We start from the raw sequence: 14,548 nt of genomic DNA, 5'->3' as shown, positions 1-14,548 counted from the left end.
CATACCGTATGCCTTCTTGACTACCTTCTCCACCTGTGTTGCCCTTTTCAGTGACCTGTGGACCTGTACACCTCGATCTCTCTGACTGTCAATACTCTTGAGGGTTCTACCATTTACTGTATATTCCCTACCTGCACCAGACCTTCCAAAATGCATTACCTCACATTTGTCCGGATTGGCCTCCTTCTGCACTGTACATTCTATGATTTTATAAACTCCACCTGCCATCTCTCCGCCCAAGTCTCCAAACAATCTAAATCCTGCTGTATCCTCTGACAGTCCTCATCGCTTTCCACAATTGCACCAACCTTTGTGTCGTCTGCAAACTTACTAATCAGACCAGTTACATTTTCCTCCAAATCATTTATATGTACTACGAACAGCAAAGGTCCCAGCACTGATCCCTGCGGAACACCAGTAGTCACAGCCCTCCAATCAGAAAAGCACCCTTCCATTGCTACTCTCTGCCTTCTATGATCTAGCCAGTTCTGTATCCACCTTGCCAGCTCACCCCTGATCCCGTGTGACTTCACCTTTTGTACTAGTCTACCATGAGGGACCTTGTCAAAGGCCTTACTGAAGTCCATATAGACAACATCCACTGTTCTACCTGCATCAATCATCTTTGTGACCTCTTCGAAAAACTCTATCAAGTTTTTGAGACACGACCTCCCCTTCACAAAACCATGCTGCACAGATACCAGGTTCGGGAGAAAATCCTGTCTGGGCAAGGTAGACACTCAGTCCTGCCAGTGAGAAGGCTATTCAATCCGAGTTTATCAAGACATTGGGGCCGATCTGGCCAAGCACCGCGCTGCACTTAATACGGCCAAGGCGGCCTTGTACAAGAGTGGGGTGCGATTTGAGATGGTGTACCTGGCCAAACTGCAAGGGAAGGAATTCTACTTCACCACTTCGGCCAAAGTGGATGTGTTTGTGCACAGATACAAGCTGGGAAGAGAGCAACAACAGCGCCAACAGGAATGACAAACTCATTTTTAAAAGAAAGATATTTGCATGGGACAGAACTGTCTCGCTTTCGACCTAGCTTTAAGTAAGGAAAGATGGGGTGAGAGCGGAGTGATGCAGAAACAGGTGGAGAGGAGGGAGAGGAGAGGGGAAGGGGAAGAGAACATGACAGGTGGGGGAAGACCGGGATCGCTCCAGTGGGGTGGGGAGCACCACATTAGCAAGCAAGCCAGTGCGGGGAACTACGGGCGACGGGGAGGCCGCAGCACAGCTCCCAACAGTGAGAGAGTGCCTGGCAGTGGAGGGGGGACAGCGCTAGAAAATAGGGGGGAAAGGGGGGGGGGGAGCCCAGAGGGGCATGGAGAGGAGAGTACAAGAGGGGAGGTCAGACCCAAGGAAGGGAACCGGGGGTGGGTGAAATGCTGGCTACAACAGGTCGCACATGGTGGCAGCGAAAACAGCGGTACCAAGAGCGGCCATCTTGATGGACCCTGAAACAAATAGAAATCCCAGACTGCAGGGGCCCAGCAACATGGAATGAGTGGCAAGGACAGCCACCTTGGGTGGCCCCTGGATAAAAGGAAACCCCGGAGCACAGGGGCACTGCCACATGGAAAGTACGATGATTACGGCCATCTTGGATGGCCCCCAATCAAAGGGAAACCCCGGAGTGCAGGGGCACTGCCACATGGAAAGAACGATGATTACGGCCATCTTGGATGGCCCCCAATCAAAGGGAAACCCCGGAGTGCAGGGGCACTGCCACATGGCAAGAACGATGATTACGGCCATCTTGGATGGCCCCCAATCAAAGGGAAACCCCGGAGTGCAGGGGCACTGCCACATGGCAAGAACGATGATTATGGCCATCTTGGATGGCCCCCAATCAAAGGGAAACCCCGGAGTGCAGGGGCACTGTCACATGGAAAGAACGATGATTACGGCCATCTTGGATGGCCCCCAAACAAAGAAAACCCCCGGAGTGCAGGGATGCATCCACCAGGTAAATGTGGTTGACCCCACAGTGGGGGAGAGGGACATAAACGCCCCCCCACCTATCAGGATAGTCACGTGGAGCGTCAGAGGCATTAACGGCCCGGTGAAAAGATCCAGCGCCTTCTCCCATCTGAAAAGGGACCCTCCAAAGTAGCTGCTTGCGGCGCCATCTGGTTTCTTGGCCGGCTCCCTGCCTGCCAAAGCCAATCCGAGTGCCAAAGAATGGGAACTCTTTTTTCCCGTCCCGTTTCCTACATATTCCTTGTTCCTTCCTGCCCCCCCTCCACACCCTCCCTGCATCTCCACCACCCGCCCCCCCGTACTCTCCCTCCATGCCCCTGTCGTCACCTCCCCCCCCCCCTCTGGCCAGACGCTCCCTCCACGCAGCGATGTGTGCTGCGGCCTGCCCTTACTGCCTGTCTTCCCGTTCTAGCCATCCCTGCTAGTATGGTGGCTCCCCTTTCAGGGCTGATCTAGCCCTTTGCCTGTGCCCGCCGACTGCCTGTTTTCTCTGCCTACCCCCTCGCCTGCGTTTCCCTGTCCTCGCTCTCTCCTGTGACCGTTTTTTCTGATCAGAACAAGGCAGTACAGTCCCGCGCAAACATTTAACATTGTCCACGAGTCTCTGTATCTGCTTTTTTCAGTGATCTTCCTCCAACCCGCCTTCATCACCGTTAACCCGTACAAAGTCATTTGCCTCCGCCGGAGTATTGAAATAGTACTCCTTGCTCTGCTGCATGACCCAGAGTCTGGCTGGGAATAACATGCCGAATCGCACCCTGCTTTTATTTTAATTTTTTTTACTTTTCCTGAATTACAAAGCCAGGGCTCAGAGTGTGGTCAGTGTAATCCAGCTCCTTGCCTGCTCCAAAAACCAATTCAAATTCAAATTGAATCTAATTCATGGTCCCCATAAGAGAGACATACAGATCTAAGCCAAAAGGCTACTACATGTTGCCTGGAATGGAGAGTAGGTCTTACGAGGAAAGGTTGAGGGTTTTAGGCCTTTTCTCATTAGAGCGGAGAAGGATGAGGGGCGACTTGATAGAGGTTTATAAGATGATCAGGGGAATAAATAGAGTAGACAGTCAGAGACTTTTTCCCCGGGTGGAACACACCATTACAAGGGGACATAAACTTAAGGTGAAAGGTGGAAGATATAGGAGGGATATCAGAGGTAGGTTCTTTACCCAGAGAGTAGTGGGGGCATGGAATGCACTGCCTGTGGAAGTAGTTGAGTCGGAAACATTAGGGACCTTCAAGCAGCTATTGGATAGGTACATGGATTACGGTAAAATGATATAGTGTAGATTTATTTGTTCTTAAGGGTAGCACGGTAGCATTGTGGATAGCACAATTGCTTCACAGCTCCATGGTCCCAGGTTCGATTCCGGCTTGGGTCATTGTCTGTGCGGAGTCTGCACGTCCTCCCCGTGTCTGCGTGGGTTTCCTCCGGGTGCTCCGGTTTCCTCCCACAGTCCAAAGATGTGCGGGTTAGGTGAATTGGCCAATGATAAATTGCCCTTAATGTCCAAATTGCCCTTGGTGTTGGGTGGAGGTGTTGAGTTTGGGTAGGGTGCTCTTTCCAAGAGCCGGTGCAGACTCAAAGGGCCGAATGGCCTCCTTCTGCACTGTAAATTCAATGATAATCTATGATTAATCTAGGACAAAGGTTCGGCACAACATCGTGGGCCGAAGGGCCTGTTCTGTGCTGTATTTTCTATGTTCTATGTTCTATGTACACTTGATCTTAGCCAAAAGGCCGAGAAACGATGCATCCCGCTTTTATAAAGCGCCGACATTGCCTGATTAAACTCGGCCCTTTTTTTTGCCAGATCTGCCCCAATGTCCTGATAAATACGGATTCTATGTTCACCTAACCTGCACACCTTTGGACTGTGGGAAGAAACCGGAGCACCCGGAGGAACCCCACGCAGACATGGAGAGAACGTACAACCTCCACACAGTCACACAAGGTCAGAATTGAACCCAGGTCCTGGCACTGTGAGCAGCAGTGCTAGCCATTGTGCCACCGTGCCACCCCAAATTAATCAAAATTCTTAGTCCAATTCTACAAATCCACATCACATGGAAAGAAGACTTCAATGCCATTTGTGTAACTGCTAAAGATGCAGCAAATGCTCAGCAAGGCTTTTTGTATTTTGTGCATCAGATACTGACCTTATTACATTTGCTGAGATCAATAACCCCACACAATTCATTATGGGATGCAAGCAGCTCCTCGAGGCAGGGCAACACATTCACGGCCTGAGTAAAGATAAAGCAGTTACTACACCTCCGTGAAACTCTGCTTCTACAGCATGGCTATTTATGTTAATTAAGTTACAGACTAACTCTTGTTCACACCCTGGCTCAGTGCAAACGCAAACCGGAAATTTCTAGTGGTCCAAGAAATGTATTTCGTCCTCGCATGCAACTAGTTTAATTAAATTTAACACCTTTCCTATGACCTTCCCACCTACAATAATTCACATTAGATTTATCTGAAGAAAGCCGAAGAGGTGATAATGTCATTGCTGAACAACAAAACATTCTTTCATTTCGGGGACCTCAGCAAGGAAGAGAGCGATGAACATGGAGGTGTGGATTTGGGCCACAGAGCTCAGAGGGTGTGAATGGCAGACAAGTGAAAAAAGATGCAGACGGAGCCAATTGGAAAAGGATGAAGATGTGGACTAGGCATTCAATAGGCAAAGGAGAAGAAAAAACAGATAACGGGATAAAGTAGGATTTTTTTCTGGAGGTCAATTAATGCATTCTAGTAAAAATATTCAAGCTTGGTGACTGATCAGTTGTGGATTGGAAAGCTTAGCTCAAGATCATGAAGGATGCAACTGGATTCAGCCAAAGGTGCAACCCAGGTGTTAATGAAGAAATCCAGACCAGAGCCTTGCAGTTGCGGCTGGTAGCCAAAAATACTACAGTCTCAGCTTTGCTAGAATTGAGCCAAGGAATAGAGAAATCATCCTCAATAGGCAATTGGAAAATGTAGCAAGTCATGGAGTCAATGCAGTGAGGCAGAATGAGGCTTCGTCTTTGTACTTAGGAAAACTAATTGTGGCTACAGAACATGTTGCCAGCAAGTTGAATGTAAATAACAAATAGAAGAAGATTAAGGGGGTTCCTGGGACAGGCTAGGTGGAATTGTACAAGCGTCAAGAGAAGAAACATTTCTGAGCAACTGTAATGACAGGACTAGGGCAGATAGAAGTGGACTCACAAGAGGACAGTAACTTGTAGATTAACCATGTGGTGCCCAAGTGGTCAATAGTATCAACGGTTGTTAATTCACCCTGGGGTAGTGCATGGCCGGTTCCAGTCCCACCGGTCCCAGAGTCCCAACACATGAATCAACCAATAATTCGAATAAAGTTTCTGAGATCTTTGGCTCTTGACTACTCCAATGACTTACAAGTACCAGATTTGTAAGTAAAACACAAAAATTGTTTATTTACAACAACAATAGAGGTAAGGCATGCAAAAATTAGAATCGAATATTGGCCAGCTAATTATTATTCCTCCATTTTTGCCGTCCCACCCTTTATCCAAACACACACACGACAGACACACACAGGGGGAAGGGAAAAGGGTAAAATGATAGGGATTAAAATGGAAAAAAGAGAGATGAATGACCTTGTTGCTGATACTGAAATTGTTGTAGTTGGCCATCAGGACATGGAGTGTTGAAACCACCAGTTAGATTGCTAACGAGGTTCTTCTGGCTGGAGCATTTAGGCCGGACTTTCAGGCTGTGGTTTCCTCTGGGGAGTTACTTTAACTTGGGTTAACCTGGGCCTTCACATGGAAGATCCCCCTCAGATCTATTTAATTCTGACTTGCCCCCAACTCCACCAGATTAACCATCCGCCTCACTGAGATAAGACTAGAGTTCTCCACATGAGAGTTTTAAAAAGGTTGTCAAACAACCCACCCTGCCTGCAGCTGGTGCTGGACTGGATTTTCCTGCAGGTTGCGCAGAGAGAAAGGCCTTTTCTTTAAGTCTTTAGGGAGAGATCAGAGCTGTGGCCCACAGCCTTCTTGATCCAAACAAAAACCTGATCTTTTACCTGATTGGCTGAGGAGAAAACAGAGCCCGAACTGGGGTGTTTGAGAGAGATTCAAACAGAGCTTCCTTAAGTTCCGAGTTCAAAACGAAAACTGAAAACAAAAGCCCAGTCTCACAAAGTAAGAAACATTCCGGAACGATCAGGCCCAATGAGCATCGAGTGTTAGTCAAAACCCGGGAATTTAAAGTAGTCCATTGACTGACAGCCAAGTCCATCACAATGAGCCTTCACTGATATCAGCACAACAGCTTGCTAAGCGATTTCTTTTAATTAAAAGAGAAGTCCATCATAAAGGCATAGGCCCCAGTAATTGTCCTGGTAAAACAATTATAAAAGCCAAAAAGAACAGAAACTACAAAGGAAAATAAAGGACTGACAAGGATTTACACGAGGATCCTTACAGAATATTAAGATCAAGGAGAGAAATTGAGTTTCAGTTTGCAGTATCATCAATGACTTTGACCAAGATTGTTTTGCTGACTTGCCTGCCAGATTGGAAGAACTTAAATTGAGAGTAATGACAATATATGCTTGTTGCCTTCTATTCATATGAATTGCTATCTTATTTCCATAGTATAATAGAGTATGTTAGGCTAATTCCCATTAAGGGTTACTGTAATTGTCTGTAATGCTATAGAAGGATGTGACACATATTCATGTGATCTGAAAGTGTAGAAGAAAGCATGATGGAAAGAAGCTCATGTAAAAGAGTGTTCTTATAACTGTAAATATATTACAATAAAATTAGGGTGTCAGTTGGGTAATCTGAGCAAGAGGCTAATTCACGATAGAATAGTTATTGGAGTAGCGGATGTTTTTTAGATAATTTACAGTCTCGAGGTGATTTGATGCTGGCAAAGGCAAATCACTTAAGTAGACACGGGAGCAAAACCAATCAGTGGTCAGAGGACAGAGAGAGAGAGAGAGAGAGAGACAGCCTGAATCCTAAAGTAACAGGTACAGTTGAATTTGTCAGACATTAAAAAAAGAGAAAATAGAGAGAATGAGACAGGTGTGGCATGAAAGGCAATTAATGGTGCCGCCCCGACCAGCTGTTGGTGCAGCAGAGAAAGGCACAGGTACAGGAACTGCCCCGCCAAAGATGTGCAATGCCACTGGTGCAAAAGCATGGGTATTTTCAGGCCGTATGCCACAGTAGAAAAAACAGACGGAACACTCAGGGTGAAAATGTTTCACCAGGAAAGAGTCCATGAAGCTGAAGATTTTGAAGACATTGAGATACTTTACTTAGGAGAGATTAAAGAAGTAAGTGGAAAGTATTGGAGTGCAGAGATTCTGCTAGAAGGGCACAAGAGACACTTTAAACCAGATACTGGAGCAGCAGTTTCGGTTCTTTGAGACACTGAACCATGGTTAACGAAGAGGGTTCTTAAACTATCCTATAGAAAGCTACATGGACCAGAAAGAACAGAGCTGAGGGTTGTGGGAGAATTAACAATTAACAGAACAGAGAGAAAGTATTCACTGAAATACTAAACGTAATTCAAGGCCAGAATTGTTACTTTTAAATCAGAAAGGCATGCATGGAATTGTACCTATTCTGTAACAGAAAATAAATAATGGTGAAGGTCAATGGGAAATTCCAGAGCCGGGCTCCCAAAGTTATTTACAGGATGGGATTAGTACAGCATATCGTATTAACAGTAAGCCCAGAAGGGAATCCAATATGCTGTTGTACACCCAGAAAGTTTCCACACCCATTACTTCCAAAGATAAAGACAAAGTCAAAATTGCAAGACGATCTGCTTTCTTGCACTTTTGTAGAAACTTGATGTCAGTGTCTATATGTGCGATCTTCTTGGAGATCCTCTCCACTTTGAGCCGGCAGTTTGCGGTGTCGATGGTAGTCATGATGTGGAGACGCCGGCGTTGGACTGGGGTGAGCACAGTAAGAAATCTTACAACGCCAGGTTAAAGTCCAACAGGTTTGTTTCGAATCACTAGCTTTCGGAGCACTGCTACTTCCTCAAGTGAATGAAGAGGTGGGTATAGGGAAGAGTGCGAACTTTATTTTCTCAAGACTGAGAAACCCAGCCATGTCGCTAACCCAGGTCTCTGATTTTGGGGGCTTCGAGTCCCCCACATTAACAGTATCTGTCTCCGGGCTACCAGGGAGGCAAAGGCCAAAACATCAGCCTATCTCGCCCCCTGGACTCCTGGCTCTTCCGACACTCCAAAGATCGCCACCTCGGGACTCAGCACCACCCTTGTTTTAAGTAACTTGGACATGACATCAGCGAAACCTTGCCTAAATCCTCTAAGCTTTGGGCATGCCCAAAACATGTGGACATGATTTCCTGGCCCTCCCGCGCACCTCACACCTATCCTCTATCCCCAAAACATTGTTCATCCGGGCCACCGTCATGTGTGCCCGGTGGACTACCTTAAATTGTATCAGGCTGAGCCTGGCACATGATGAGGATGTGTTAATCCTCCCTAAGGCATCCACCCACAAACCCGCCTCTATCTCTCGCCCAGCTCACCGTCTCACTTGCCCTTTAGCTCCTCTATCTGAGTTTCCTCCGACTCCATATGTTCTTTGTAGATATCTGATACCTTGCCCTCTCCACCCCCGTTCTGGAAACTACCCTGTCCTGTATCCCCGGTGGTGGCAGGAGCGGAAAGGTCGGAACCTGCCTTCTCAAAAAAATCTCGTACCTGCAGATACCTAAACCCATCCCCTGCTGGCAGTTCAAATTTCTCCTCCAAATCTTTCAAACAGAGGAAGCTCCCATCTATAAATAAATTTCCCTTCCTCTTGATCCCTTCTCTTTGCCATCTCTGAAACCTTCCATCCAGCCTTCCCAGTACGAACCGATGGTTATTATAAATCGGGGCCCAGACTGATGCTCCTCCGTTCTCCTATATTTGCTCCACTGCCCCCAGACTCTCAGGGCCGCCACCACCACCAGGCTTGTGGAGTACCGGGCCGGCGAGAACCAGAGGTGCCGTTATCAGCGCCCCAGACTTGTATCCTTGCATGATGCCGCCTCTACCACACCGACGCCCAACCCCACTACCCACTTCCTAATCATGGCTATATTTGCCGCCCAGTAGTAGTTACAAAAGTTCGGCAGTGCCAACCCACCCTGCCCCCGGCTACATTCCAGCAACACTTTCTTCACTTGTGGGGTTTTAACTGCCCACACAAAGCCCAAAATCACCCTATTTACCCGATTAAAAAAGGCCCTCGGGATAAAGATGGGGAGGTACTGAAAAAGGAACAGAAATCTGGGGTGGACCGTCATTTTCACGGACTGTGCCCTCCCCGCCAGTGACAGCGGGAGCATGTCCCATCTCCTAAAGTCCTCCTTCATTTGCTCGACAAGCCGCGACAAGTTTAGCTTGTGCAATGTCCCCCATTCCCGTGCCACCTGGATTCCCGGATAGCGAAAGCTCCTTCCCACCACTCTAAATGCAGCTCTCGCAGTCTCCTCTCCTGCCCCCTCGACTGGATCGCGAACATCTCACTTTTCCTCCATATTCAATTTATACCCCGAAAACCGACCAAATTCCCCTAGGATCTACATAATCTCCCCATCTCCCCTAACGGGCCAGAAATATACAGGAGCAGGTCGTCCGCGTAAAGCGAGACCTGGTGTTCCACCCCCCCACACCCCACACCCCCGGACCAGCCCATTCCAGTTCCTAGAAGTTCTTAACGCCATCGCCAATGGCTCTATGGGCAGAGCAAACAACAGCGGGGAGAGTGGACACCCTTTCCTTGTCCCCCGGTGCAGCTTAAAATAGCCCAACCTCAGCCGATTCGTTCGCATGCTTGCTACTGGTGCCAGATAAAGCAACCGCACCCAATCAATGAAGCCCTGTCCAAACCCGAACCTTCCTAACACCTCCCACAAATAATTCCACTCCACCCGGTCAAAGGCCTTCTCCACGTCCATCGCAACCACCATCTCCATCTCACCGCACCCCCCTCCTCTCTGAGGGCATCATGATAACATTTAGGAACCTTCTAACATTGGCCGTAAGTTGCCTGCCCTTCACAAATCCCATCTGGTCTTCCCCTATCACCTCCGGAACACTCCTCTATCCTCATGGCCAATATTTTAGCCAGCAGTTTAGCATCCACATTCAATAGGGAGATTGGCCTGTATGACCCACATAGCTCAGGGTCTTCACCCTCTTCAGAATCAATGAGATCGAGACCTGTAACATTGTTGGGGAAAGGACACCCCACTTCCCTTGCCTCATTAAATGCCCTCACCAGCAGCGGGCCCAACATCTCCAAAAACTTCTTGTAAAATTGCACTGGGTAGCCGTCCGGTCCCATGACCTTACCCAACTGCATGGCCCTTCATTATTTCCTCAATTTCAATTGGGGCCTCCAACCCTTCTACCAGTCCTTCCTCCACCTTCGGGAACTTCAACTGACCGAGGTACTGCCTCATCCCCTCCAACCCAGCCGGGGGTTCCAAACTTATATAGCTTGCTATAAAATTCCTTAAACACCCCATTCACCCCTACTGGGTCCACGAGCGCATTCCCACTTCTGTCCTTTACTCTCCCCCCATCTCCCTGGCCGCCTCCCTTTTCCTCAGCTGATGCGCTAGCATTCTACTGGCCTTCTCCCCATACTCATAAACTGCCCCCCTTGCCTTCCCTCAACTGCTCCACCGCCTTCCCTGGATATAACAGCCCAAGCTCCATCTGTAGCCTCCGCCACTCCTTCAATAACCCCGCCTCAGGGGCCTCCGAATATCTCCTATCCACCTGGAGTATCTCCCCAACCAGCCTATCCATTTCTGCTCGTTCCATCTTTTCTCTATGGGCCCGTATCGAGATTAACTCCCCCCGAACCACTGCCTTCAGAGCTTCCCACACCGTTGCAGCTGACACTTCCCCCGTATCATTTATTTCCAAATAGTTCTGAATGGACTTGCTCACCAGCCCGCACACCCCCTCATCTGCTAATAGTCCACATCCAACCTCCATAGCGGGCGCTGACGTCTCTCCTTACTCACCTGTAAATCCATCCAATGTGGAGCATGGTCCGACACAGTGATCGCACGAATACTCGGTATCAACCAAACCCCGCCAGTAACGCCCTGCTCAGGATAAAAAAGTCGATCCGAGAATATACTTTGTGCACATGGGAGAAAAAAGAAAACTTCTTCACTCTTGGCTGTCCAAACCTCCATGGATCTAACCCCCCCCCCCCCCCCATGTACTCCATGAACCCCTTTAGTTCCTTCGCTACGCTGCACCCTCCCTGTCCCTAGATTTTGACTGGTCAACCCTGGATCAATGACTATTAAAATCTCCCCCACATGATCAGCTTATGTGACTCTAGGTCCTGGATCGTACCGAACACCCGCCTCACGAATTCCACATCATCCAATTTGGTGCATATATATTCACAAGTATGAATTAAATGAAAATCGCTTATTGTCACAAGTAGGCTTCAAATGAAGTTACTGTGAAAAGCCCCTAGTCGCCACATTCGGCGCCTGTTCGGGGAGGCTGGTACGGGAATTGAACCGTGCTGCTGGCCTGCCTTGGTCTGCTTTCAAAGCCAGCGATTTAGCCCTGTGCTAAATCAGCCCCTTAAGCTTCCCACTCACCATGATGTATCTGCCCCCCGCGTGAGACACAATTCTCCCTGCATCAAAACGCTACCCGTGTTTGGTCAGGATCGCGACCCACCCTGGTCTTAGAGTCCAGCCCTGAATGAAATACTTGGCCGACCCACCCCTTCCTCAATCTGATCTGGTCTATAACCTTCAGGTGTGGATCTTGTAACATTGCATGTCCGCCTTCAGTCCCCCTCAGATGCGCAAACATGCGAGCCTTCTGAACCGCCCAATTTAGCCCTCTGACGTTCCAAGTGATCAGCCTAGTCCAGGGGGGGGGGGCTTCCCCCTCCACCCCCTGCCGATCAGCCATCACCCTTCTTAGGCCAGCCTCGAGCTCGCGTCCCTCACCTCCTCAGGCCCGCCCTCGGGCCTCTGCCGTCGTCGACCTCCCTTTTGTCCCCTAGCAAAAGTTCCTCCCCTGTCAGCAGAGCAGCTCCCCCCCCCCCCCCCCCCCCCCCCCCCCACTCCCCTCCCTATTAGCCGCACCACAATCCCAACCCCAACACCAGAGATATTTCAAAGAATAATGTGAAATCTTTTAGAGGCAACATGGAGTTGTTTGCCATTTTGCTGACAATGTTGATACATGGGTCCACTCAAGCAGATCATGACATGAGAATTGCTGAGAAGACTACAAGAGCAGGATTAACACAGACGAAGTGCGAGTTTTCAAAGCAAGCAATATGATTTCTTGGTCACATAGTGAGTACATCAGGAATAAAGGTTGATCCACTGATGACCAGAGTCATAAAAGAATTTCCCTCTCAAAGAAGATCACGGAGTTATAAAGGTACCTGGAAACAGTGAATCAAGTAGTATCATATATAAAAAATAAAATAAGAGCTCAACGAGCCACTACGCCAGTTGTCAACACCAAGACAATGAATGGTAATGGGAAGAAGCACATCAGAAATCATTCACACAACTGCATTCAAAAGAGCTTGCAGTAATGCCACTAAGAGCTCATAGGTTTAAATTAAGATTGATGAAGTTCGATATTCGTATATGTGAAAGAAGTCGAGAGGTTTGCTATAATGACAGACTGTGCATTACCGGCAACTATACAAAGATTGAGTGAAAGTAAAGAAAATGAAAAATCTGAAGAGCACTATAAACAGATCAGAAAATGTTACATTAGAAGATGGCTAGCATATATACCACATAGCCCTATCTTGAGACCATATTTTGAGCAGAGATCACATCTGGCATTGCTCAATGATTTGCTGACATACAATGATAGAATAGTAATCCCAAGAGCATTGGGTCTTGAAACCTTACAATGTCACATCAAAGTCACTTAGATATTACCAAGTGCAGAGCTAGAGCATGGTATTCGGTTTAATGGTTCATTGGAAGGAATTATATCCAGGGGTATAGCTTGTACAATTCACAAACAGGAATCGAAAGAACCATCTACTCATTCGAATTCTATTCAACAGCGTCCAGAGGAGCAATTGCAGAACGCAAATGCCTCATTCCCTATAAACAAGAGGAGAACGAGTTATGGTCAACTAGTGAAGGCACCACAATGCTTATCGGTTTCCAGTAAGGATCTCAAAAAAACAGAGGAAGAGAGAGAAGAAGAGAACACTGAGAGAGAAAGAAAAACAACATTTACCACAGAGTGCAAAAAGAGGCGACATTTCCAATGAGGCTTCAAAACAATGAAATGTTCAGAATGACTTGGAGACTAAAGCATTGGCTTTCCAAGAACGTCAGAGAACGTTGAAGTCTGAACAGAGACGGGCGAGAAGGAAATGTTGTGTAATGGAGTATGTAAGACTCAGTCCCATAAAGTGTTAGCTATTAATAATCTGTGATGCCACAGAAGAAAGTGACACATACTCATGTGATCCAAGTGTCCAGAAGAAAGCAGCATGGAAAGAAGCTAGTGTGAGGGTAGGTTCTCATAACTGTCAATATGTCGGTGGTGGGGATCTTCTAAAAACAATTCAGGAAAAAATTAAGTCACATGGACAAATACAGGTTAATTAAGCAGAGCCAGCATGGACTTCTTAAGGGAAAATTATGTTTAACTAATTTGATGGGAGTTTTTTGAAAGGTAACAAAATGGTTGATGAGGTGATGTCGTTAATGTGGTGCACATGGACTTCCATAGGGCATTTGATACAGTGCAACGCAATCGACTTGTGAAAATAGTTAGAGCTCATGGAATAAACGGGATAGTAGCAACATGGATACAAAAATGGCTGAATGACAGGAAACAAAGAGCAATGATTAATGAAAGTTTTTCTGAGTGGGGGAGGGGAAGATCTCGGAAATTTATAAAGAGCTCATGGAGTGGGAGGGAACCCAGATAGGGGAGGTAAAGCGTAAGTGGGAAGATGAGCTGGATAAGGAGCTAGAGGCAGGTCTGTGGGACGATGCTCTGAGTAGAGTCAACACGTCCTCACCAGGCTCAGCCTGATACAATTCAAGGTGGTTCACCGGGCACACATGACGGTAGTCCAGCTGAGCAAGTTTTTTGGGGTAGAGGACAGGTGTGCGTGGTATGCAGGAGGGCCAGCAAATCATGTCCACATGTTTGGGGCATGTCCAAAGCTTACGGAATTCTGGCAGGGATTTGCCGTGTCATGTCCACGGTGCTAAAAACGAGGTTGGCACTGAGTCCTGAGGTGGGGGATCTTTGAAGTGTCGGAAGACCGGGGAGTCCAGGGGCGAGAGAGACTGACGTTTTGGCCGCTGCCTCCTTGATAACCCGGAGACAGATCTTGTTAGCGTGGAGGGAATCGGAGCTCCTGAAATTGGGGTTATGGGTTATCGACATAGCTGGGTTTCTCAGGCTTGAGAAAATTAAGTTTGTCCTGAGAGGATCAATCTTTTTGATTTGATTTATTATTAGTACACAGTGAAAAGTAT

General features: G+C 47.6%; 1 protein-coding gene across 5 annotated transcripts in view; it reads right to left on the bottom strand.

The window, feature by feature from the left end:
- The window catches only part of LOC140395380 (uncharacterized), a 242,299-nt gene that overhangs the window by 134,440 nt on the left and 93,311 nt on the right, over positions 1 to 14,548 (bottom strand). For 4 of the 5 annotated variants that reach the window (XR_011936169.1, XM_072483074.1, XM_072483071.1 and 1 more), the window contains exon 7: positions 4,147 to 4,233. The exons of the other annotated variant lie outside the window; for it this stretch is intronic. Coding sequence is in view for 3 of the 4 variants with exons in the window: in XM_072483074.1 (XP_072339175.1) it covers positions 4,147 to 4,233 (87 nt within the window). In the remaining variant the exon portion in view is untranslated. The remainder of the gene's footprint in view (positions 1 to 4,146; positions 4,234 to 14,548) is intronic. 5 annotated transcript variants of the gene reach the window in all.

Source organism: Scyliorhinus torazame, chromosome 18, assembly GCF_047496885.1.
Source record: "Scyliorhinus torazame isolate Kashiwa2021f chromosome 18, sScyTor2.1, whole genome shotgun sequence".
NCBI classification, from domain to species: domain Eukaryota; kingdom Metazoa; phylum Chordata; class Chondrichthyes; order Carcharhiniformes; family Scyliorhinidae; genus Scyliorhinus; species Scyliorhinus torazame.
This window is presented reverse-complemented; position numbering and strand designations above follow the sequence as displayed.